The sequence below is a fragment of the Sabethes cyaneus genome, chromosome 3 (genome assembly GCF_943734655.1).
Source record: "Sabethes cyaneus chromosome 3, idSabCyanKW18_F2, whole genome shotgun sequence".
In the NCBI taxonomy this organism is placed as follows: Eukaryota; Metazoa; Arthropoda; class Insecta; order Diptera; family Culicidae; genus Sabethes; species Sabethes cyaneus.
This window is the reverse complement of record NC_071355.1, coordinates 94807430-94834082: the sequence shown is the minus strand read 5'-3', so window position 1 is coordinate 94834082 and position 26653 is coordinate 94807430. Positions and strand designations below refer to the sequence as shown.

General features: G+C 40.4%; 1 protein-coding gene across 1 annotated transcript; it reads right to left on the bottom strand.

The window, feature by feature from the left end:
* Window positions 1-1555: 1555 nt before the first annotated feature.
* LOC128739891 (protein Optix-like) lies at window positions 1556-5094 on the bottom strand. The gene is made up of 3 exons (XM_053835393.1): window positions 4865-5094; window positions 2185-2465; window positions 1556-2064 (listed from the first exon to the last, which is right to left on the bottom strand). The coding sequence occupies exons 1-3, from the start codon at window positions 5092-5094 to the stop codon at window positions 1556-1558; spliced, it is 1020 nt and encodes a 339-aa protein (XP_053691368.1).
* Window positions 5095-26653: the final 21559 nt, after the last annotated feature.

The following is a 26653-nucleotide window of genomic DNA, read 5'->3' as shown; positions in this document are numbered from 1 at the left end:
AAGTAACTACCAATTGTTGGCAAGTATCTCATTGCTCGTTAAATGGCTGTAGGATATTAAAACAAGGAGTTAATTCAGTTTAATTAATTTATTACCGTTATAATTAATATAATTTGATTGCAGCAATTTATTTACAATATATGTTGATAGATTTGTCCGATTTCTTCTCCACTTCAAACCATTTTTGTGTACTATTTAGTTTCACCGTTGCAGTATTTGCTCCGCCTAGCGTTTGTGCTAACTGTTGCCCTCATCTACACGGCGGTCTTGTAAAACTATGTTTTGTTATTAGTGTGCTTGCTTATAATTGTTGTCCTATATGCTACTGCTGTGCTTTTAGTGTACGCTTCTTGCTTGAGGTCCGTGCCGATTTTTGCCTGCAAATGGAATTTACTCGTTCAGCTGCTCGCTGCTTTTCGTTCACATAAATTAATTTATTTTCTCGTTCGCTTCGACATTCATGTCCATCTTTCTACAGTACAGTAGCAGAAGCATTCTGTAGATGTGCCTTAAAAAAACTGCGGTCTTCTTTTGTTACAAGAAGAGTGAACCCAAGAAGTGATGAACTAAAATGTGGAAAAGTGAAATGCCTAATGCGTCTCTTCGGGTGGTACGAACAAAGTCGATGAGTAATTAGCACTACTTTAGGTCAATTATTCCCATTTTGCTATCTCCATATTTATACTCAACATTTCATATGTTTGAATGTGGTTTTGTATTGTTTTAGGTTTTCTTCTTTGTGTGGCTGGTTTTGCACTTTTCATGCATTATTCGCTACCCCTGTATCGGCATTTTGAATCCGTTGTCATAATTAATGTTATGATATTTGCTTCGAATGTTTATCTGTTTGCGTTATATACAAAAGTTTTTTTTTGTTTTAATTTAATTTAAATAATTTTCTCTACATTTAAACTAGTGCACGTTCATATTATTGATTTCTGTGACTGCGAATAGTCTTTCTGGTATTACTTTAATGACTATGAACAAATTGTGCTCGTGCAAGTGAGGAAAATTCATAACTTCCCCTTGTCGTGACGCGATTATCTGACGCGAAAAATGTAGCGTAGATCGGGGAAATGTTGCATCCCTTTGATGCAGTGCTGCCAGAGCTTGCTTCATGAGTGCTATGACGCATGTGCGGCCCAGGCTGTTCCATGTGCTAGTGTATCGAACCGCCCAACGCACGCATACTCTACAAGCGTTACTACAATTTACATAGGCAGAATGATTTTCCTCAGTTCTTTCACTACATTATGTAGCATCGATCGTAAAAGTGAAATAAATATGACGTGATTTTTCCGAAAGTTTTAAAGTAAATCTAATTTACCAAAAGCAGCGCTTTCGTATACATATTTCTTACTTAAAAGCATACAATTTGCTTTATCGTTATGGCTTCAGTAACAACTTTTAGGAGATTTATTTGCTTTAGTTTCAACTTTTGTTTTAGCACGTTCGCTCCCTGTTTTTTCCATTCTTATTTTTATTACATTAATCAACTACTAAGATTACCGCACTCGGAACGTTCAAACAGCGAATGGTGCGACGGTGGAGTTTATCACGATGCCTCCTTCGGTTTGGGCGACGGTGAAAATGGCCGGTGAAGGAGACTGGTCGTTGTGTTAGGAACAATCCGTACGATTCCACTCGCATTCAAGCCATTCATGAGGCTCTGATGGTGCGCGCTGTGTTGCAGTAGATCCGAGTTGAGCCGCGTCGGTGAACTGACCCGTATTCTGAGTGGTGACATTGGTGTCATCATCGGTGCATTGCCATTGGCCGCCGCTGCAGCTGCAGCAGCTGCAGCCGCCGCCGCTACCGCTAGCCCACTAGGACCATTGTTAATCGAACTGGTGGTGGCACTGCTGTTGCTGTTCGGGGACTCACTCATCGAGGTGGTGGTGGCCGTCGGTGCCGTCACAGAGAGCGATGCTGGTAAATGAGGCTGCGGCCGGAGTACGGTCGGAGTGATTGGAAGATGTGTCAGGCCTATTGGGGGTGAGTGAGTATTGATTGGAGGCGAGTTGTCACCGAGGCGATAAGGCATAAATCTGTTATTGAACGAGCCTGAAAGCGAAAGGGAAAAGTTTTTGAAATTTGCTTTGACAATGTAACGGCTGTTAGGTCGACAGCTGAGATTATTTTTAATAAATTTGTTTGGAATTGGGTTGGAATTCCAATACCTACCAGGTAAGAAACCGCCTGCCAGATGATCTCCAAAGCGGAACGAGTGCAAGGAGGCGAAACTGCGGAAATCTTTTTCTCGGTCCCTTTCGTCGTTGAGACGATCCTCGCTAGAGCCGGGGAGCGAGCTGGGACTGTGCTGCAACGACATGCTCGGGATAGGCGAATGGGTTCCCAGGGATATATCCGAATCCGAATCAGTGTCTGTTGGAGATAGAGGCGCTTCGCCACGCCTTGGTGTAAGGGAGGTCGCCCCCGAACCGGATAGAGGTGGTTGGTTGTGTCTAAAAATATACAAAACAAAAGGCAATCTTATTAAACCGATAGAATGTATTAAAATTATTAAGTTTCATAAAGTATTTGCCCTATGTGAGCAGGAAATATTCGCAACGATTTTCTCTAACGAAGCTCATTCGTTTCTAACGGAACCAAGGCGCATAGTGCGAAACCACTGAAAAACTACTTAGCCGGCTAAGAAACAATCCGACAGAAGGGAACATTTCTTCCATTGCCTTGTTGTTCCAAGCAGACGAGAGTTTAGTCTAAATAAATAAACAGAAAGCGAAGGAAAACAATGTTGCGGTAAACTGTCATCCCACATATGACTCGAACACAAAAGCCATATCCTCTTTCTTAATTTCAAATGAATTTTCCTGATTTGTCGTCCTTTCTCTCAGCACACAAGACTCCCATGATTCGCTGCAAACACACAATAAAGCGTCCACAGTTCTGTCGATTATATGTTTACACTTCCTTCGTTCGCTTTTGTCGTCCTGGTCCTGATGACCATGTGTAACCACTCTGGCCAACACCGCCCTTCCCTTCCACTACCCGCTCTTTCAATGTGCTATCGAGCTACCCACTGCGACATTACATTCCAAAACGTTAATCCCGAGAGTGTGTAAATATAGACACACTGTATTTTCATTTCCGGCGCCATCGGTGATGGATACTTGATGCGGTGTATTCATATGATCCTCGTCGTCATCACCGATGCTGCTCCTTCATGCCCTTGCTTCCGACGGGCAGAGAGCATAATTGGGAAAAGACCCGCCTGATGCTAAACACTTCAGACCAGCGATAATTCTAATCCATCAAGTTGGTAGCTATGCGTTGCTATGCTATGCTGTGCGCAGTTCTCTTTGCTCAACTCGCGTCGCGACCCTAAAATTGAAACTCCTCGCGCCCGGCGTACTTCGCAGCGGATGGAATGGCTCAAGAACTGTCAAAATGTAACTTGATGAGCAGCGTACTGCGTTAACTGCTCTTCCGTCTGAGATGGCGTTTGTCTTAAAAGTAGTTTTTCTTTACAAAAGATTTCACTCGCTATTGAAAAGACAATTTTAAATAAAATCTTCTAAATAGAAAAATACCTTGTAAGCAACGAATAGGTACATTATTCAAATGTTGGTACCTATTTGTTATTGTTTTTAGTAACAGTGTGTAATATAATAACCTGTTCACATTATTCATACTTTGAAATGTAAAATTACAACGCGGTAAGTTATTTCAGCAAGGAAAATATTTATCTTAACGCTGCTAGAAACTCAAATGAGGCATTAAAATAAGCAAACATTCGCCGCACATTGCCGAGTAATCCATTTATCTCGATCTTTCGTAACTGCTCGGTAGTGGTAATTCCTAAAAACAACAAAACCACATAATTCTCAACATTTAATAAAATATGCAAATCAGCTCGCCACAAATGAGGCGCGAGCGGCCTACCGTCGTTTCTGCTACACATCTCCCGGAGGACCGATTTTACCGTTGTGTCGCCCGGCTCGTTTCACTACAGGATGACATGGTTAAACGATGCTCTGCATTCATTATCATGACAATTTGATATGGATTGTTTCGCCCTTTGCCGCCAAGGAACTTCCAGCCAGCAATTGAGTCAACTACTCCCGAATCAACAATGCCTGCCGCCCAGCCACCCCCGAAGGCAGTAAGCTGCGAAGCAAATACTGCTCGCCGACGGTATTTAGATTCATGTCACCACATTGGCACCCTTATGTTTGCTCATTTTCGACACCTCGTTCTGGCCTGAAGCGCTCATCAATCGGAGCAGCAACAGAAGCAGCAGTAACGTGAACGGTTGTAACCCCTTTCAACTCAACCCTGGCAGGCTGTGCTTCACGTCTGGTACCTAGCCGAAACGCATATTTACCGATTCCCAGCCGAACAGACAACGCCCCGGGGATACAGGGTGAATCTCGTGATTGCTTCCCCTAGACGTTATCCGTGTAGTGCAGACAATCGAACACAAAGGAAAGTGTTTAATGATAATCGAATTTGGGTTTCTTTCCACCGCCTGTCCGTGCTCTATATTTTCATCGGGTGTTGCCTACATACAATTACATAGCCTTTTAATGCAACCTAGTAAAAAAACATGGCATGGCATGGCAAAACAGCAGCCAATTTTTTTGGCTCACTGATTTAAATCGTAAGTAAAACCGAAAATTTAAAGCTGAACTTAATAATGGTGCCCGGTTAGGTATGTCTGGACAGAGTTAAATTTGCAAGTCAATTGTAAGTGACACATCGGTCATTCTGCTATTCATTCAACTCCTTTGTTCTTGTTTAAAAACTGTATGCTAAGAAGTAGACTTTGACACTGTTCCTCGGGAAGCAAACAATCTTCAGACGACTTTGTAGTGGACAGTTTGTATAACCGGCATTATACCTTCCCATAGCCATTGCCTGCGAAGCAAACCGCCCAGGATTGGGTTCACTCTGGTCAAACAAGCGCAGTTTGTTGAAATATAAAGTAAACAATATTTTGCAGCTGACCAGCTGGAAACGATCTCGGAAACGATCACCGCCAGGTGATATTTTGTTGAAGATGTTCATGGTAACGGTGTTGATGATGGTGCTGATGGTGATGGTGCTGATGGTGATGGTGCTGCCGTTCATATCTCACTGGTCGTCGCTTGGCTGCGAATTTTATAAAAAAAATCCACTCAAGATAGCCACCAAGGACCGTTGATATTCATTCTATACGCCAATGACATGAATTTTAAACTTAAAGTTCCCGGTTTGTCCTTTGCCGACGATTTTAAAATCTTCAATTGAATCAGCTCTATCGCCGATGAGCTCAGCAATAGTTGAACAACTCTCCAGATTTTTGTTGCATAAACCGTATGAAAGTTAATCCGAGCAAATGTGCCGTGATCACAAGAAAAAAGAGCCTATCTCTTTCGACTACAAGCTCTCGGCAACTAGCATTGGAACACTACTACACGCTTTGCTTTTCGACGCCTTCCTTGGAGGGATCTATTGCGGTTACCCTGCTACGAAATTCGTTGCCCGTGCTGTTCTCGTGTCGGACACCCTAACTGCTAGAACAAAGTGCCCAGCATAGCTCAATAGTATTAGGCAACAGAACTCTGCGAAGTCAAAGATGTGTACAACTTCCCGCAAGGCGTATGAATCATGGCATTTACGGTAGTCTCATTCGACTTCGGTTATTTAATAGAGTTGCAGAAGTTTTTGACCCTAATTTGTTCAGACAAGTAAGGCTTATACAAATTTGAAAAAAAGTTTATGTCACCCCCCCCCCCTTTGAAAATTTTCGAAACGTGAAGGGGCAAAAAAATAAAGTGTCATATTAGTCTGTTGCATTTTTTAGTGACAAGCAGATTTTTTCACAGTTCAATGAGTTTACATCTCTAAATTATCCAATATGTGCAAAGTTATAGTTATCTCGTTAGTCTCGATCAACTTTCTTTCACGAACTAAGCTTTCTGATTCTGCTGCAAGTCACATGCAGCTATTGTGCTTAATCTTTAAGTTCCCGACGTCGAAAATTGGGGTGCCTGCAATCAGACTTTCGGCTTGATTCCATTTTAATTTACCTTGTTTTAAGAGAACCGAATTACATGGAGGCAACAATCAATTAAACAATATATTAGTGAAATTTGGTCCCGCTTTTAACTGAGATATTCCGATTTTTGAATTGCAGTGGGATTATTTTTTGTCCTTCAAAGGTACTAGATAAGATGAAAATAGAAACACAATTTTTCGGGGCTCAAAAGTGATCGTTTTACTCCTTAATGTCCAAGTAACTACCTTAATTTTGGAGGTAGGGGACGTAAAACTCAACGATACAGTTTTTACCACTCATTGGATGCATGCAGCATGCAGGATGTCACTGAACTGTTCGAAACTTGAAATTTTCGAAACGGTGTGCATCCTCAATATACAAAGGTAAACACGTTATTGTTGGAGAAGAAGCATCAGCTGGGGAGAGGCCTGATATTCATGACTAAAAGGTTGACCAAGAAACGTGAATAGCTTCAGAGATTTGTTTTCTTAAAACATGGCGATAGCACAGCATAAGCGTTCCAAGTAATAAAGTGGCAGGGACCTAAACTGCTATTTTCACACTATGGTTAGATTACGATACTATGTCGTGGTTACCGAGTTCTGAACTAGTAAGTGACACGGATTTCGATTATTAAAAAAAGCAAGGTAACTAACCGAGTGGCACGGAGGTTCAAAACAAAATTCAAATGAAGGTCAAGTTATACGTTTGTGGCTCTCTAAAGTGATCCTGTGGCACTCCACTATTATCAAACTGGTTCATCTCTACCAGGATGCTTACTTTATGTGCTTGGGTCGAAAAATTTCGAAGTTTGAAAGACTTGAACTAAAATTTAAGTACTGTACAAAATATCTGTATTAAAATTTGAATAATATGGAAAAATAAACGCTGGTTTCTTCTCTTTTGCTTGGTTATTGAAGGTTTAATGTTATTATTTTTTCCTGCCCCCCCCCCCCCCTTCAACAATATTTTGAGACCAGGACATAAACTTTTTTTCAAATTTGTATAAGCCTAATTAGGCCACATATTATTTACATTAGAAGGTTCGCGAAAAATTTAGCACTGAATAATGGCAGCCAATTTGATTCTCCTACTTTCTTTGCGTTAAGGATCGAATGTTAACGGTTAACAGAGACAATAGAGATGTTACATTACATTAGTTTGGAATCATTATTGCATTCATCGCCAGTGTTCCAGATTAAACCTGAAAGATGATCGATGAGCGGAGAAAGGCGAAAGCCAATATTGAGAGAACTCGAACCAGAGCGGTAAAGACAACAGCTCATCAACGATACATCGAATTGCCGAGGAGTGTTAAGAATTTTTGTATGCGAGGCAAGTACGCCTGGGTTAACTCCCTAGCTGAGAAGAGAGTAAGGGCCACCGTCAATGAACAATTTGCTGCTCAAGCTCAAGATGCTGCTCAAGGACAGAGTGAGCCAGTCACTGACCAACCATACGGATTAGCTTAATCGTTGGACTGAACACTTTGAACAGCCTTTTCGAGTCTCAATTATCACAGGCAAACAAAACCAGTAGCACGTGACGTCCACAGTACGTCGCATCAACCGCGTCAACTCTGAGGCGTCGTCCTTAGCTGAAATTGAAGTACCAGCCAAACGTATGAAGTCCAGCAATGCACAAAGATAGACTGCATTTTAGCCGTGATTCAGAGAGCAATATCTGAGAAACCGGTGACATTTTCGGTGGAGTGGGTGTAGCGCATTTTAATTCCATTTCCTAAGAAATGGAGCCTATCTGAATTTGAGCATCATGTTCTTCTGTATCACTCTCAAAGTACTCTGCAAGGTCTTAATCGAATCCAGAAGCAAATTGAGGCTGCTCTCCGGTGACAGCGAACTGAACTCCGTACTGGCCGATCATGCGTGGGTCATATCACGACGCTCCGTAAGAATTCCAGGACTTTATTTGCGTTGTCGGATGATCGAGTGAGGTGATCGAAAGGTGCAAGCAGTACTACAATGAGCACCTGAATGACCACATCAGTACGGCAGATGATGTCGATAATGATGATGATGATGATGTCGACTCCCACAGTACGCGAAGCCATCAACCCAGCTAGCATTTTTATATGTATAAAATAGTTAAAAATCAGCATTACGTACATATATACACGCTTATAAATCGTATTTGATGCGGTAAAATTGGCATATTAGTACTATTTTGGAGGCGATATATGTGAAGAGGAATAAATATACTATACTGTATATACTGTGAATAAATATATCCATCCTGCTACACGATTTTATGCTATATATCGTATATATGTCAGTTACTGTCATTATATACGACTAAAAATCAACTTGGGCGCACTTTATTAAGCATCAGTTACGATTCCGATTTTATTAACAGATATTTACGATAATTGTACCGTGAACGTACCATATTCTGCGCAGTTAAGACATTTTTATGATTCTTCCGCTATTCTAAGTATTCTAGATTTAAATTAACAACGTAGATAGCAGCAACGTGTAGTGCTACGATCTATAATATCTGGTACAAAATATAGGAATTATAAGTCGACTAACAATTGAGTATATTTTTCGTTGTGTAAACTTATCCACGGTGCCTAATTCTGCGCACTTTCTCGTCCATGTTCCTAATTCTGCGCATGTTTGCTCCTAATTCTGCGCACCCAAAAAGTGAAAATAAATACTCCTGCCATACTGTTTATGTCTTTATACGCTGAAATCACACCAAACAATCCGGCATTAGCTATTACCATAAATAAATCCATGATCCGGCCTTCTTGTGCTGTCCGGGTAGCAAAGGAATATTGTTATCATTTTGATTGCCTCATTTTAAATATTTTATTCTCGATAATGTTAAGGGCGAATTGATTCGGGTTTTCTGCATACTTAACATTACACTTTAGATTAATACTAAAAATTGTGTTTTCATATAGAAACCACTTCCCCACTCTCTGACAGCCCCATGAGGTTGGACATTAAAAAAAATAGAAGACATGGTTTCATGAACTGGCGCTCGTAGGTTCGGACCCCGAGACACAGCACAGGATTCCAATCAATGCAAGTTAAAGATTCTACTTGAATTTTCATGCCTCTATACCTCAGCCATTTGGGTGCGGTTGCGTATTCTTTCGTAATTTCTTTGTAGGATACATTACTGCGCAGAATTTGGCACTTGATTAATAAATTTGTGCCTAAATCTGCGTATTATTGCATCGCATTTTTCTAAGGAAAGCAATGCATGCAATCACTCTTTTTGTCTAAAACATGACTAAAACTAATTATTCTTTCTAATTATGCTGGCTAATTTGTTCATTGCAAACAATTTCGATCATAAATTTGTTAATTTTCTAGAAGGATAATCTTAGAGTTGCTGCTAACGACGATGTTTTCTGCCATAAAAAATACTTTATGTTTCACATTAAATTATTTCGCTCTCAAATATTATGGCCCGTTTGTGAATAATGGCGTAATATTGAACAGACATTTATAAAAAAATAACGCAATGATCATAGTTATGCACAATGCTAAAAAATACTTATATAAAGAAAAATGCGCAGAATTAGGTACGGTCACGGTACTTTGATATACGAGTTGGTGCTGGCTGGGAAGCAGCTCAAGAACAACAAGGCAGCTGGTAAAGATGGCCTCGTAGCGGAGCTTATCGAGATGGGACCGATCCGGGCTATATGGCTACCTGTCTGCACCGGCTAATAGTCAAGATCTGGAAAACAGAACAGCTACCGGAGGACTTGAAAGGCAGGGTAATATGTCCAATATACAAGAAGGCGTGACGTTGGAATGTGAGAACTATAGAGCGGTCACCATTCTCAACACCGTTAGCAAGTAGATTCGTGGGAAGTTAACGACTGAGACTTCAAAAGTGTCGCAAATACCAAGTCCCTACACACCACCTTTTCATAGATTTCAAGGCCGCCTACGATACTATCGTCCGTGAAAAGCTGTGGAAAATTATGGACCAAAACGGCATTCCCGAGAAGCGGACTAGACTGATTAAGTCCACGATAGATGGTGTTTGGTGCTGTGTAAGGATTTCGGGTGCGTTATCAAGCCTGTTTGAAACTTCGACAAGCTGATGGTATTTTCTGTGTCCTGTTCAACACCGCACTAGAAGGTGTTATGAAACGTGCGGGTTTTAACATGCGGAGCACGATCTTCAATAGATCCAACCAATTTGGCTGTTTATTGTCGGAAGGACATTCCAGGCGGTTGCTGAGCAGTATACCAAAATGAAACGTGAAGCAGTGGATTAGTGGTAAATACGTCTAAAACCAAGTATCTGTTAGCAGGAGGAACCGAACGCGATCGAGCACGCATAGGCAATAGTGTGGTATGCCGTGCTTAGTATGGACTCCATAAGATCCCAAGGTCTGGTAAGCTTCACCTCCGTACCAAATGTAACATGTACAAAACGGTAATAAGACCGGAAGTCTTCTACGGGCACGAAACGTGGACAATGCTTGACGAAGACTTGAAAGTGCTAGCCAGTTTTGAACGTCGTGTGCTTAGGACCGCCAAAGATGCGAGGTATGTGAGAACAGTGTATGGAGGAGAAGGATAAACTACGAGCTGGCGCAGCTCTTCGGCGAATCCAACAAGCTGTTAAAGTTAGAACGGTACAATGGGCGGACAACAACCCTGCAAAAATGATGTTCGCACCGAATCCAGTTAGTACCAGACGCAGAGGTTCGCAGTGTGCTCGATACTTAGACCAAGTGGAGCAAGTGGACCTGACAAATGCGGGACATTCGAGAAATTGGACCGAATTTGTTGACGAAGCATTGTTAAGCAGGTGAAATCCTAGCGGACTTCGCACCAGGATAATAATGATAAAAACAGGGATTCAGGAGCATAGATGGAAGTAGACCGGACATACCTTGAAGAAAGGAGTGAACTAGATTAATTGAATTCTCTTGTGAAAGCTCACTTGATGTAGAATCTAGGCAGAAGCAGTTGCATACGATTTAAATCAACGTAGGAATACAGCGTATTTTGGTGCATGGAAGTAGCACCTCGTTTCACCAGCGCAGCACTAAGCTAGTGGAGACATTAAAAATAAATACTGAAAATAACTGCTACTTGCTAAAGACGGATCAAATTTTTACCATTCGACAAAACTTGCACAAATGTCGGGAGTAAGCGTACCCAGTAGAGATGATTGGGTAGCAGAAAATTTACCCGAAACCCGCACCCGTACCCATACCCGACGGGTTCGGGTCGGGTTCGGGTATTGAAAAAAAAAATAATGTGCGGGTTCGGGTCGGGTACGGGTTCTTAATTTGTGTTATTGTAACCGGGTACGGGTCGGGTCGGGTATCTCTATTGACCCCATTTAACACTAAAGATGGTCGGGTACCCGGGCACGTACCCGTACCCGAAGGGTTTCGGTTGGGTTCGGGTATCAAAAATAATAAACTTGCGGGTTCGGTTCGGGTACGAGTTTTAATTTTTTTTCTTAATCGGGTACGGGTCGAGTTCGGGTATTCAAATGTGCATACCCGATCGTCTCTAGTATCCAGGTATCACATCTTTATTGATTGCAAAGCAGAATATGATACAGTCGATCGAGACCAGCTACGGCAGATAATGCACGAATAAAATGATGCGACCGAACATAGCTACATTAGATTGAATGATGTGCATCTTGGACACTCTCGAGTTCCTACGAGACGCGGCGAGCGTTGAGACAAGGTGATGGCTTATCTTGCATGCAGTTCAACATCGATCTTCGAAGAGCGGGCATCGAAACGAGAGGCACGATTTTTAGCAAAGCTAGCTAACGCCTAGCCTTCGCAGATGACTATGATGTCATAGTCAGGAATTTGCGACGGCGGAGGTGATCTGCGTAAGTGTAGTCTAAGAGGATTGGACTAAAAATATATGCGTCGAAGATCAAATTTGGGATCGCTGGTAAGCGGCGCATTCAAGTAGCCCTTCGCAAAATACGTCTCCGTATGAAGCTAAGAATGTCTAAAACTCTCACTAGACTAGTAGTTCTTTACGGACTTGAAACTGTGACGGTACACGTGGAGGACCTATGCGTCCTCGCCGTGCTCAAGTAGAAGGTACTGCGATATATGATAAAGTATACAAACTAAAAGCGGAGAATGGCGAGCTTGGAAAGATTCCCATCGTACATCTGGTGAAAGCCGCTAGGCTACGGTAGGCCAGACGCGTCGTAAGGATGCCGAATGTTAAAAAAATAGTATACAGATAGTAAGAAATATGAATTGAATTTCTGAAATTCGGGGGTTCGCGGACAAGAAAGTTTGGGAACCTCTGTTCTAACTGTTCTAAATAAAACGCTCATGTCACTCAATGTAACTCCTCACATAGAGTTAGATCACACACTTAAAATATGCAGAACATTATATTCCGTCGTATACATTTTCTAGAATTCTGTTTTGAGTAAATTCTAGCAACGCATCAATACTATTGATCGATAAGAGGATATAGTACATTTTTACTAGACGATTTCTTTCAGGACATCAACTTGGTCTGTATGCGATGAAATAAACGTTCTTCGACCTGTTGGGACGAGATGATTCTGACACTTTTTTTTTATGACAAAACGGCACTAACCCATTGTGCTCTACCGTATGAAATTTTATATGTAATTTTAATGTACACCGGGTCATAATGAATGTTGAGAAATAACCGGGATACAAACATACATAGCGTAACCACTTTTCTTTACATGTTCTGTTTTTGTACTTGTAAAGTGCACTCCAATATATCAAACAAAAACGTAGTCTTACGACAAAACCTAATAAAAATAAAAATCTTTTCGGCGATATTCTTAAAAAAACTCATAACTCATTAACGCTGACCCATAAGTTGAATGTTACGTGCTCAGTTGTTCGGTGTTGAGCGAATCAATGTCTAAAAATAAGAAAAATTGGCAAGTAAACTGAGCCGGTATTACGTAAAGGCTCTGTTTCCAGTGTGAAGATGTGCCTACAGTATCACGAAATCGAAACTCGCGTCGCAGTTCTTACCGAACATGGCGAAAAAATGCACCACAAACCTGTCAGCAATCATTCACATAAAACGAGAAAACTAATAAATGTCCGTGTTAAGACTGCGACAGGAACACGCATACCGATCGACTCCGATTCTACACCGCAGAGCGCACGCAAAAGCGCGGAATCTTCGGTAGGTACACCTCTATGTGACATGGAAAGCGGACGGTCATCTGCAACCGCAACCGTCGTGATTGATGTTTGTCAGCCATATGTCATGCCGGGCCGCATCGTTTGATAGCATTGACAAGCTAGTTGATCAACAGCGTCATAATTGTTTTGGCATCCTCCTCGCTGTACGCTAGCAGTTCGAACCAAATCACTCACTGCACACTGTCGGAAAGTATGAGGGGAATTCGGTGATGATTCCATTTATGGAATCTCAAATAATGATAGCTTAATTGGTGCGCTTGGTGAAAAAGGAAAACGCATTCCATTCAATCGTTTACGCTTGGAATAATATTGATTGCTATTGTATGCTTGTTGTAAAACATTTTAAGTTAAACTAATCTAATCATTTGAGAGCAAATGTCTAGAGACCGACTGCGCTTTTTTGATTGAACAAGTACTCGAAAATTGTATAATACACCTATATACCTACTTATACTAATAATGAACAATCATGTTCTCAGTGCTGTCAAAAATCCTCAATTGAATAACAATGTTGATCACGTCTAAAATCTGTTCGGGTCTACGAGAGCATATTATTCCGATACTTTACTCCTACTAAAAATGAGAAATCGAATTAATTTCCATGCAACAAATTTGGAAGCAATTCTTTTTACTGGCTACTGTTGAAGTTCTTAACTAAATAATTTGTTTACTTTATTATGCATTGTTGTTTCGATTAGTAGCCTCTTTGTAAATTTCATCCTGCCAAAATGGGGAAGTTAAAAGCAAATACACAAGTTTACTATCATTGGACTGATAGAATTACTTGCACTTAAAATTTAAGTTGCTGTAAAATCCCAACAACTCAGGCACACTGGCAGAATGAATCTATTCAAGCATTTCGTAAAGAATACAATCTCTAAAACATCTAAGGCCTACAAAAATGTTCTCTCACCCCCCTGCATAGCGATTGCCAAATGTACTATTCATTAAATCCGGCAATATAACCTGTTAAAAACATTACATACTCTGATTGATTCAACACTGTACACTAGTAAAACTCCAAATAACCACCTCGACACGACCTGAAATATAAGCGCAAGTCATATAACTACGTTCCGATCCAGTCCCACAAGGATACAAGGTGGGTATAAAGTTGCTTATTTAGTCCGAAGGATTATCACGACTCGACCGGCTCGCACGGTAATTGAATATCGAAAACGTTTGGGTTGCAAAATGCTAGAGTAAGAGTGACGAGGGTTTTGATTTAAGCTCATGTGAATTATTCCCAAGTCCAGCAAGGAAACAATGAGCTCACGCGCAGTAAAAAAAAGGTGGAAGCAAGGGTAAATATAATACTGTTAAATCACACCAACAGCGACAGCAACAACATGAGCCGTGCATAACCAGCTTGCGGATGAAAAAAAAATGATGCCAATAACGAAATTACTATCCTCCTCCTATGGGCAACATTTGATTCAATAACAAGGCAGTCGGTTACCCCGTCTCGTACGGATATAAACAGCATGAGCTACGGCTGCTGCCGGCTACCCAAATATTTGAATATATTTAAAGCTAAACTTAATTTGGACAACAATAGCTCTATTATTTGACGCCTTCGAACGACGACTCGTACATCGATCCGGCTGATGTTACAGCATACTTTGAGATAAAGATATCCTACACCAGCCACGGCTGCTTCTATTCGCAACAGTAGGAATGAAATTGTCGTAAAGAAATTACAAAATAATGAATATAAATTAGCGTGAAAAATTAAAAACCGAGCTTGTTCATTTCAGGATGTTACTCAGCATCGTTCGTCGACGTTCGATAGCTGTAGGCTAGGAATCCGCTTTGCAGCTATATTGTATCTGCATAATTGATGCCCGATTGTTCTTTTTCGATCCAGTGATACTATCAGGATCCCCTCTTGAGATTGCTACATTTTCGCCGTCTAGCTTCGCCTGTATCCCCGGGCGCTAAGACGGTGCGACAACAAACCAAAGCTAGCATCCTTCATAAACTGGTGCCGGTAGACGATGCTGCAAAGATCAAAACCGCACACAATTTTTACTGCCAAAATGTCCTCGCAACGCAGAAGAGCCTCAGGGCAAATTAGGCTGTTATCAAATTATCATTCACTGCACAACAATATTATCCGCTGTCTTTCTCGTACTGAAATGTTGAGGAAAGGGTTATTCAGCTGATCCCGTTCTGAATTTGACATTCAATCCTTGTTGGCCCGTACAGTACACCATGGGAAGCTGTGCCACGGCGAGCAAATCCGCTCGGATTACACCGAGCGTCTTCGGATGAACGTTCAAGTTCCTAATTGAATTCGGGTGGGTCTGGTTGTAGTATGATACTTTGATGATGCACAGTCTATTAACTTTGAAACCCTCTGTTGCTGCATTACGGTAGAGCGGAAAATTGCGAGAAAATTAGTTCGTTCAGCAGTACCGATGTTACCGTTTCAGGATGTGGTATCTTGATTGAAGAATATCGTTATTCTGCTGGTTATTGTACACGATATAGATATTTGCCATGTTGGCGCCAATTTTCTGCTGATTATGCTATGTTGAAATTATTGACACAAGACACCACCAGAAAAAAAAACAATATTAACCACCAGAAATAACAACAAGTTAAGCTGTTAAATTAGTAACATCCTTTGTAAACTCAAACAAATATTGTGAAACTTTGATTTTTGCAAATTTAAGTAAGTGTTATGGGCAAGTCTTGGTTGTTAGTAATTTAGAATTCGGTGTGGATTGTCAATTAGCTACAAGTTTGTATGCGAGAGGTTCCCACTTTCGGTAATGCTTCTTTACCGCATGGATATTTCGAACTACATAATGGGTACTCAAATGGTTCTAATTTTTTTGACCAATTTGAGGTTTTTATCCACTTCCTGTGAACTATAATCGCATATCCATTTCATACACATAAAAATATTTACGATAAAATCAATATGAGTAATTCTCATTGAAACGGAGCCACTACCACTACTAACGAGGTCTTCAAATATTGTAACTTTTGTTCTTTTGTAGATAATTGGTTGTTTCATGTGGTTAATGCCAATGCATGCCTAATTTGATAAATGAATTTAATAGCATTTTTTCTCATCGTTACAATGGTGGTCTTAAAATGAAAATCGATTGCGGGGCTCATGGCGAAAACGGCGATTTTTTGATGAAATTCAAGATGGCCGCTAAAAATTTTTTTACTCCATTTGAAAACCCTGTTCTTCTTGTTTACAGAATCATGCCATTTGTAAGCTGTTTAATCTCATGGTTTGCAAAAAATTCAACTTTTTTTGGAACTATAGGGCCCCTTTGCGTACGAGGGGTTCACTGTTTCGAGGTATAAAAAGTCTAGTTCTTAACCATTTCCACCCAAGTACAAAAGATCCAATATTTGAAGACCTCGTGCCAGTAGCGGCCCTGTTTCAACGAAAATTACTCATATATGGTCGGCGTCAAGTCAAACCGAACCAAGTAACAAAACTTTGATTTCGAGAAAAACGCGTTCAAAGTTTGCTGCTCTGTATGGTTTATAGGTATGAATCGTTCGAAATCTTCTAACTCTGGCTGTTTGCAACATTTATGTATTTTGATTAGTGTATAATGCAGCTTAAAAATTTCTTAATCGTTTGCTGTCATTAACTCATTTTATTAAATGTTGCGACTTGGTCCAGTGTGATTTAACACCGACTATATAATATACATATAATGTGCTTCTGTTAGTATTAGTACAGTATACGACTTCAATGGGTTACTGTAATTGTGTGTTCGTTGCATCTGTCAGAAACTTGTGTTTTAATAAATTAGGTCTTTATTTGCCATAGCCGCATGCCGTGTTTTGCCCGTTTTGCCACATATATCTTCTATTAGGTTGAATTTTGAAAATTTATTCGATCAGACAGCATGAAAATAGCTAAAACAAGTATTTTGAGTGAATGTAATGAACCGACCGATTGAAGCCTATAAGAAAGAATTGTATCAATTCGCGAAATTGGACATAAGCCTCGCAAACTATATACAGAAAATCAAAAGAATAAAAGTTACCGTGAAGTTTAAACGATCCATTGTCGTCGTCATCGTCAGCAGCAGAGATCCGTAGTGGCTCGCGCAGTTTCAAGCAGTCGTCTCTATTCAACTCGATCTTGGGTCACTCGTCGTTAATTTCCCAGTTGTCTCAGATGTCGCAAATCACTTTCGACCTGGTCAAACTATATTGCATGCTGAGTCCCCCTGTTACTGGTGCCGGTGGAGTTGTTGAAGAGAACTATTTTCGTTGCACTGTCATTCGGGATCCTTACGACGTGTCCGCCCACCGTAGCCTACCGACTTTCGCCAGATGTACGATGGGAATCTCTCCAAGCAATACCTATAGTTCGTGATTCATACGCCTCCGTCACTCTTCGCTTTCAGTTTGTACTCCGCCAAATATCGTCCGCAGTACTATCCACTTAAACACGACAAGGCTGCGTATGTTCTCAGTAAGCAGCGTTAGGGCTTCAAGTCTATTAAGGACTACCGGTCTAATAAGGGGTTAGTACATTTTCAGCTTCGAAGCGTTTTACAAAGAGCAATGTAGGCGCGATTTCTCGTTTGAATGCGCTGCTAGATCTCTTTACTAGTGTTGTTGTCCGCGGTCATCAGCGAATCCAAATACTAACTCATCTACCACTTCTAGTTCGTCGCCGTAAACGGTTACAGTCCATGGGAGGCACGCGTTTGTTTCCTTTAAGACTTTTCTTTTCATGGATTTGGTCTTAGATACCTTTATTTTTAGCCCAATCCACCTAGACATCGCTTTTAGTCTGGCGTAGATTGCCTCCACCGTCGCAAAGTTCCTGGCTATTATATCAAAGTCAACTGCAAAGCATAGGTGTTGGCTACCCTTGGTGAAAATCGTGTCTCTCGTTTCGGCCACACCCTCAAGAGCGATGTCGAACAGCATGTAGGATAAGCCGTCACTTTGTCTCAACCCTCGCGGCGTCTTAAAGGGACTTGAGAGTGTTTCCGAGATGCACACGATACACATCACTCAATCCAATGCAACTCTGATCAATCGGATCAGTATATCCGGAAAGCTGCGTTCGTACATAATCTGTCATAGCTGGTCTCGATCGACCATATCGTATGCTGCTTTCAAATCAATAAAAATGTGATGCGTGCGTGTTGTACTCTCGACATTTCTTGAAGATCTGTCGGATGGTAAAAATTTGGTCCATAGTTGGACGAGCCCCCATGAATTCCGCCTGGTAATTCCCTATGAAATCCTGTGCTATCGGTGACAGCCAGAATAACAGAATCTAAGAGAGTACCTTGTTGGCGTTATATCAACGTAATACAGCGCTAGTTGCACCGTTACCCTTTTTGCAGAAGGGACACACCACACTCTCTATCCTTTCCTCTTAAAGCATCTCTTCGTCTCAGATCTTGCAAATAACCCAATGATGAGCCGCTGCCAGCATTTCTCGGCCATGTTTATAAAGTTCTGCCAGCAGGCGGTTTTTACCAGCGGCTTTGTTGGTCTTCAGCAACCCGATTTCTTATGTGACGGACTGGAGGTCAGGTGCTAGAACATTACTATCTACCTTGGGCACTCCTAGGTTGACATCCGTTCCGCCTCCTTCTGCAACTTCGCCATTTATGTTCATTTATGTTCATTGAAGAACTGCTTCCACCTGTCGACCGATGAGCGAGATCATGTTTGTGATTAGATTCCCTTGCTCGTCCCTATACATAGCAGGTTTCGGCGTGTAGCGCAAATGAATTTGATTCACTTTCTCGTGAAACTTGCGCGTGTCATTAGCTCGGAATACTTGTTCTAATTCTTCACGATCTTTGTTCTACTTCTGGCAGTTTTTACTCCTCAATATCGTCGTCAACGGGTTCCTTTCTCATCGGTATTTCGAAGTTCTCTTTAGTGACAATGCTCAGATAATTTTTTCAGGCAATTTTTCCCTCAAACCAGTCATTTCGTATGCTCCGGGGCTTTTCACTTAGTGTCGTGGTAGCGCCCAGCGTATTCTGCTCCAACAATCGTCTACGACGTTTGAAGTAACTAACTCCTCGGAAGAAGGCCTCATCCAAACGATCCACTGAGGAACTCCCCCATCAAGACTACATCCAATTGATACTGAATGTTACTCCCATAAATGAACAAAAACATCTGGAATGGACCTAAAATTAAAAAAGAAGAAAACTTATCCAATTTAATTCTACTATGTATATTTTATTCACGACAGATACGTATTTCGTCTACGACTTGCAGGCTTCCTCAGTGTCTGTTTTCGAGTTCTAAAACAGACACTGAGCAATGTTTTCGAGTTCGAAAACAGACACTGAGGAATCCTGCAAGTCGTAGGCGAAATACGTATCTGTCGTGAATAAAATATACATAGTAGAATTAAATTGGATAAGTTTTCTTCTTTTTTAATTTTAGGTTTCGTATTCTACTAAGACGCTCCAAAAACTTCAGTCAATCTGGAATGGAGTAAGCTCAATATGGCCCAATGGGATTCGGTAAAATCTTGGTCATTTCAAAATTGGCTTTACAAATAAATGCAACCATAATTTATTCAGTTTTTATTTTATTCATTTTGGTGTTTGTTATTCCACTGTAGATTAACTTTACTAAAAACAAAAGTTTAATTTGGATAGCTCGGATTAATTTTCGGGCTATTCGCGGAATCTATAAAGGAATGCAGAGGGCTTCTCTACTCTTTCTACCTGGAGAAAACCAGATACCATTAAACATTAACATTGAACATTAACATAAGCAGTAAATTAACCAATTAGTGGCATTTCTGGTATTTCTTACTACACGTTGCTATATTGGTTGTAAATTGGCAAGTAAAAATCTATTTTAATTCTTGTCGGTAATCTGCTGCAAATAGGCATTATCAGCTCTATAAGAGGGTTAGCAGTAAAGTGGCTGTACATTTGGCAAAAGTAGTTTTTAAGTTCCACTGAAGGTGACTTAAATTCTTATTGGCTTGCAATTGAATTGCATTGGTAATGCTTATTGGTTACCTGGGAAGATTTTTATAATTCAAATAATCGGTATTAATTTTTAAGATATAAAAAGCAGTATTATTACCAAGAATAATTATTTTGGTCGTGAAAATGTACTAATCGCATTCTTTTTGTCTACTAGAACACAATGAAAATATTTTCGTAAACTGATATTGAATTATAATTTTGAGCATAAAAAAATGCTTTGAGATCAAAAAAGTCCATGACCATTAATTAATGGTTTGGATTGTGTTTTGTGTGTCTGCGAAGCTCAATCTGGTATCCACATCTTGCAAGATGAACTCGTTGAAGTTTTGAACAGTTGCTTAGTTCCGTTCAAAGCGAAATTCCGGCGTAAAAAAATCGTGTTCCAGCAAGAGAACGCTAATATTCATACCTGTTTAAATTAAACTTTTATGGTAGCTTGGCCACAATCCGGCTATAAATTTAGTGCACAATATCTGCAGAATCAATGTGTGATTAATCTATATCAACAAAAAACAAAAATAATAATGATGAGTTAAAAGTGGTAATTTCGGAAGCGGAGGAGGATTTTCAAATGGAAATTTTATAGACCTTGGTTAGAAGTCTGCATAAAAGGATATTTCAGGTTATGGAGCGTGCTGAAGAACTAACTGATTATTTAAATACAGTAGGATTTCGAATTTTGCAAGAAATGCGCGTCGCCTATGTTACCAAAATCAAAACCGTGCCAAAATCGAAACCCTTTTGTGACATGAAAAAATTGAATGTGAATGCGTTAGAAATTAACTAAATATAATTAATCCCCAATTATCCACAAAATTTCGCCAAGAGCTATCCGTCCGGTGCAAATTAGCTTTTGGCAACCTGCCAATAATATAATTGTACAAAATATGCTATAACCGCAAACTTTTTTTCATAAGTACACTGAGGGCATCATTTTTTCGTCATTTAAAGCATGTATGCGGAAATGAGTCAGTTTACATTTACGCATATTTTTGGAAGTGAAATATTTTGTGTTGCCATAAACGGATAGTTTTGTTGCCAAAATCGAGGCATGCCAAATTCGAAATCCCACTGTACTGCAAAAATAAGCTGTAAGAGATTGCCTTTCTTGAAGCAGCAAGCTTGTTCCGTGTAGTTTTGGCCGAATTTGGTATCTTGGCATTAGGGAACAAAGGCCGTGGAGTGGAATGCCGCCAACAAGGTGCATGTAGTGACCAAGCACCAGGACCTTCCCAATATACCACAGTCATTGTCAGCCATATCATCATCCATGTCAGGTTATTGTCAAGCGGAACTTTAATGAAATTGTGCAGCCTTAGGCAGACTGGCGTTCTTCGGAGTATAAAGTAAATGATGTGGCTGTACAGAATGTAATGGCAGGAGTTAAACGAAAGAGTGGGGTTTTCGGTCTGGATAGTCTACAAACTTAAATCAATATTGTTTTTGTATATCATAGTAATTATAAAAGTTGAAAATTATTCAATTTTTAACAGACAATTTAATCATTTATTGTAAACATTCTTGTTTGTTTAAATGTTTGTTTGTTATTTAATTATTTGTTTATAAATCCAGATACTGAACACTTACCAAATTACCCAATTATTAGCATGATCATTATAGAAACAGCGTTTTTTTTTCATTGACGCAGTTTATAATTTCTACATGTTGCATGAACCACACCGTAATGGCGCGATGGAAAATATTTCGATAGCGGAACATATGTTCAAAAGCAACATTTTCCCATTGTGTGATAGCCGACAATGAATGCCGTTTTTGGAACTGCAACAATTCCGGGTATCATCAGTCATCAATTTTGTGTGCCTTTTCTGACTAATAAAGCCTGATGCACACGGGACGTCAGCTACCGTCGTCAGCAGCGTTTGCTGCATTCACATTTTTCACTCGGGGAAATGGTAGGTATAGAAGATATGTTCACGGTTGCCACTGATTTTTACAAGGGCAAAGGAATGTTTCGAGCGTCGCCACTACTAACCATTGAAGCGGCAAAGAAAAGCATAAAAAAGTGATTTATGCATAACTGATATATTTTGAAAAATTGTAAAATGATTTATGAATCGTTTGAGTTCTTTCCGCTCCTCGTCATGCAATTATACGACGAACGTGGAGGAGATGATTGAGTTTGCTGCTCGAAACTGTTAAAAGACCACGAAACAGAGTGGTTAGATCATTAAAAAGTATTTAGCAGATTCCGATACCTTTCCTCTGTTCGTTCGGGGCGCGAAAGGAAAGGCAGGAGAAACTGGTAATTATTGTTTTATGTTTATTATTATTGAATTTCATTCTTTCCGATAGATTGTGCCTGTTACCCATCAAAAGCAGACCTTACAAGCACGTAACGCATCATTCGCTGTGAAGGCATGTCCTTGGCAGCTCCCGGAGTCTATCTTTAATCCGTTAACTATGCTACTCCTGGCCGATGCTGAAAGAAATTGGTAACTACTTTGTTGTACCAACTTCGAAGTGTGAAAGATGAAAGAAGACGCTAACCACGGGAGGCATATTGTTTTACCAGTTTTCCTTCTTACGATAAGCATCAGCTTTTGCACCGGTGATCATATCCAAGGGTAGTTACAACCCTGGGGCGGCTATTCAAAGAAAGCATTAACACCCGAGCTGCTACTGGGATGACGAACTGGGAAAATGAGAATATTTTGTCACCTGCAAGAAAGATGATTAGGCTTCTGTCTTCCGCTTCGCCACAGGAACCAACCATGGATGCAGGAATGACGAGAAGAGTGAAAAAAAAAACATGAAACGCGACTATTATCGCAATTCGGTGTCAATCGCGCGTCCTGTTCTTGTTTCTGACGTGTCAGCTAATCAGCCAGCAACAGTGAAAATAGGCGTGGTACGAAAATAGGTGCTAGGAAATTATAGTCCTGGTGCGTGCAACATTGTGACTATTTTTTTTGCTGTTTCTCAAGTTGCCCACATCAAAGACTTTCTACGAGAGTTGGCTCCGGTGAAGGATGCCATCATGCGCTGAAAAAGAGTAATCTCGTGATATGCAAAACTTGACGCGAGAATAAATCAATCCAGGGCAATTGATCTTTGATGTACTTGTGAACCAGAATCAAAAAGGGGAAAAATAAAAACCAATTGAAAAAGACACAACAAAATGAAAAGAATTCCTATGGGTCGGGTGCTGTCTTTATTTAAATTTTATGAAAATGATTGTGTCAAATGCAATTCACTACGTTTGTTATTATCGATTAAACGTCAAAATTAAATTCACAATCATGCAAGGATCTTGAAAATCGGGATTATATACAGTTGATCGTTTGAAATCATACTCAACATGAAATTGTTGCATATTGTTTCAAACCATTCTTTGCAACTTATATAGTTCCGCAAGAAACATTTGTAAAAAAGTTAACAACTTAACTCAACCTAGCGATATGATAGAAGCAATCTGCTTGTGTTTTAGAAACAATGTGATCGACGGTAAAAATCATTTTACCACCTGTAGAAACATAAAAAAACATAATGTCAATAAGAACAATTGATTATTTTTGAGTATTTATAAGTAAATAGGTTTACGGCTTTAAATGTTCCAATTACAATTCAAGTTAGTAGCGAAAGATACTTTCTACAGAGCCTTGAACGTTCGTTCAAAAAAGTTTTTTGATAATATGTTTACAACAGTATATATGCTACACCGCGTAATATTGAATAATAAAGCTTCCAATCCTCGATGCACCGCTAAGAACTCACGAAACACGAAACAACAACCCAAGAAGAAAGGAGCTCTAATAAGATTTCGGGACTGATTTCGACATTCGCCCCTAAATTCGTTATACCAAAAGTCGATTGCTATTGTTACTCCAATTTGAATAACATCGTTTGTGTTTCCCTTTCCCGACGTAGCCACCCACCCTAGGATAATACCGTTCGCCCTGGCTAAAACGCACCCTTTTCTTGATCTCAGGCATCAGCATCGTTTTTCGTTCGCCCACTGACATCCTATCCGACTGGCTGGGTTGGCGGATAGGCAAAAAATAACGACTCGATTACGTCCTTTCGCCTCCGATGTCGTGCATGCTCTCGTGTAGCGGATTCAGTACAGGAAAACAGGACGTTCATCGGCCGGCAGAAGTCTAATGTGAATCCAAAAGTCTGAAACGTAATCCGTCATCGACAAACAATTTGCTTTCAAGATTTTTTCTTTGCCCCGACGACTGCTCGCTCTATATAGCTTTTCACTTATAATAAACGTGTTTGTGTAGAATTTGGAAAAGTGACGCTTTATTTGACTGATTGTTGTTACGCTAGCTCATGATCCGGAGCCAAACTGTAGCCGCATAAGACTTTTCTGGCTAGAGGAGGGCTCTGATGAATGCTGGCCCCGAAAAAGCCCCTCTCGTCCGGCGTGGGTGATGCGTGTATGCTGAGATTATCACAATTGAATTATACCGAATTTGTTCCCTTTGCTCGTGTCATAAGGGTTTTACACTGCTATTGAGTTTTTAAATTGCGTTTATGAAGTAACAATCGAGACGGGTCATGTTTATCAGTTTACCAGGATCGAACTTGTTCGACATGATGTACAGTGGGTGCTGATTTCGGAAGTATTTATTGATCGGTAAGGTAAACAAACCAGAATTAGGCAGTTGTCTGTGCGAAAGAAAAACTTTCTATGATACTTCCGGATGGCACAACGTCGACTTACGCAAAAGACCAAAGTGAGCTCTTTCATCTGTTTGCGTAGTAATACGGAGACTATGAAATTCATTTAGAAAGCAATTTGCCAAGATTACATTGTGCTCGCCGAACGAGGAAAATCCTCCGGTAACCGCAATGATACTAGCTCGCTGTGGCTGTATCCTTTCCACGGAGCCGGATATAATGGAAAACGTAATGGCCTCGAGCTGTTTTTAAAATGGTATATGAGTAATCTGTGGTAAATCCTTTCGCATGACATGATAAACCAGCAATTATATTTACTTCCCTTCGGCCATCCCGTGCTCCGAGGGTGCAGGTTCAAACCGGCCAAATGACGACTTTGTGACCGAGATTTTTGTTGCTGGACATTTAAATTGTATCGTTGAACATGGAAAACACGGACGTATTGCACGGCATAGTATAGTATGGTGTGCTTCGTCTGGCTGTGTTATAGTTATAGTTCAAACGACAATACATTCGTAGGAAACCGAGGAGTTTTGCTTCTCGCATTTTTGTGACCATAAGTCAAGTCAAGATATTCAACTAAACTTTCTGAAAGAGTAAATGTAATTGTACATGTTGAAAAATGAAAACCGGAGAAGCTGGTAATCGTAAAAAGTTATTTGAAAATTAGATATTTGTATACGGTCTACTTTTTTTTATGGCATCCAAGCTTTTCATGTCTATATGTAATTTCAGTGCATATTTCTGTAATTTTCGGCGATGGCCCAACTAGTACAACATGACCACAGAACAGAAGTGGAAGTAGAAATCCAAACACGTACATGCTACTTTCCACAGATTCTAGCAAACCTGGCGGTAGCGAGTCATTTTTTTCCACGAAAACACACGAACGCATGCGAATGCACACGAAAGCATGTGAAAGCTGCTATGCGATTGGCAGCGGCGGATTGGCGAGCGCTCTGTTTATATTGCTGTTATTCACTTCTTTGCGAAAACCTTCCCAAAGAAAAATAAAAACAAAAAAGACTCTGTTACCAGTTTTGATCGCCGAATCGTTCGGACTTTCACTTCTGTTCTGTGACATGGCCCTACTTTGACAACATTTTTGTTGTATACGTAATTGCCCCTAACTTTTTTTTTCAAGCAATCAGCTCGGGGCTCATCAGAAATATGGTTATGTTACAATTTTCTCACTAAGATGACATCCATTTAGTAAAAAAAAGCCATGGGTTTATACCGTCTTTTTAGACATTACCCTTCTTTATCGACAGACTTCACAGCCGGCTGTTAGAGTACAGGAAAATTACGGGGCCAGTGCAACAATCCTACTGACTCTAACTAGCAAGCACCGCCTAGCCGAGATTCGAACATAAGACGACTGGCTTGTTAGACCAGCGTTGTACCTCGAAGCTAACTGGGCGGCTCCATTTAGTACGTCACGCAAATTTTTACCAAAATCTACCCCCCTCCCCTTTGTCACATTTGGTCATAAATTCCCCCCTGAGAAAGTACGTCACGTCACTCAAATTCGTCTGATCTAGTTGAAAGAATCAGGACTACCTGCTGACGTCTTGCACAACACGCCTTGGAAGAACTTTTCTGACGGATTTTGTCATTTTGTGATTCATTCAATCGTGCAATCATTCATCACTACCTTAGATGCGAAATTTAATCCGCAAGTGGCATAAACTCTATCCTTCAGGCAGCTTTTGAGTGATGGCCGAGGGGCCGTATAAATTATTCCGAAAAAACTTAAAACCAGCCGTGGAACTTCGATATAAGTTTATGTTCATCGACTGAGTTCTGCACGAATATCAAGTAGAAAGTTCACACTACATAGAA

Bases quoted from the DNA above. Each gene is read 5' to 3' on its own strand.
- LOC128739891 (XM_053835393.1), bottom strand. From the start codon at position 5,094: ATGAACGGCAGCACCATCACCATCAGCACCATCACCATCAGCACCATC. The intron at 2,466-4,864 runs GTATAATGCCGG...GTATATTTTTAG, and splicing joins CAGGCAATGGCTATGGGAAG to ACACAACCAACCACCTCTAT. The intron at 2,065-2,184 runs GTAGGTATTGGA...TTTCGCTTTCAG, and splicing joins GGCAGGCGGTTTCTTACCTG to GCTCGTTCAATAACAGATTT.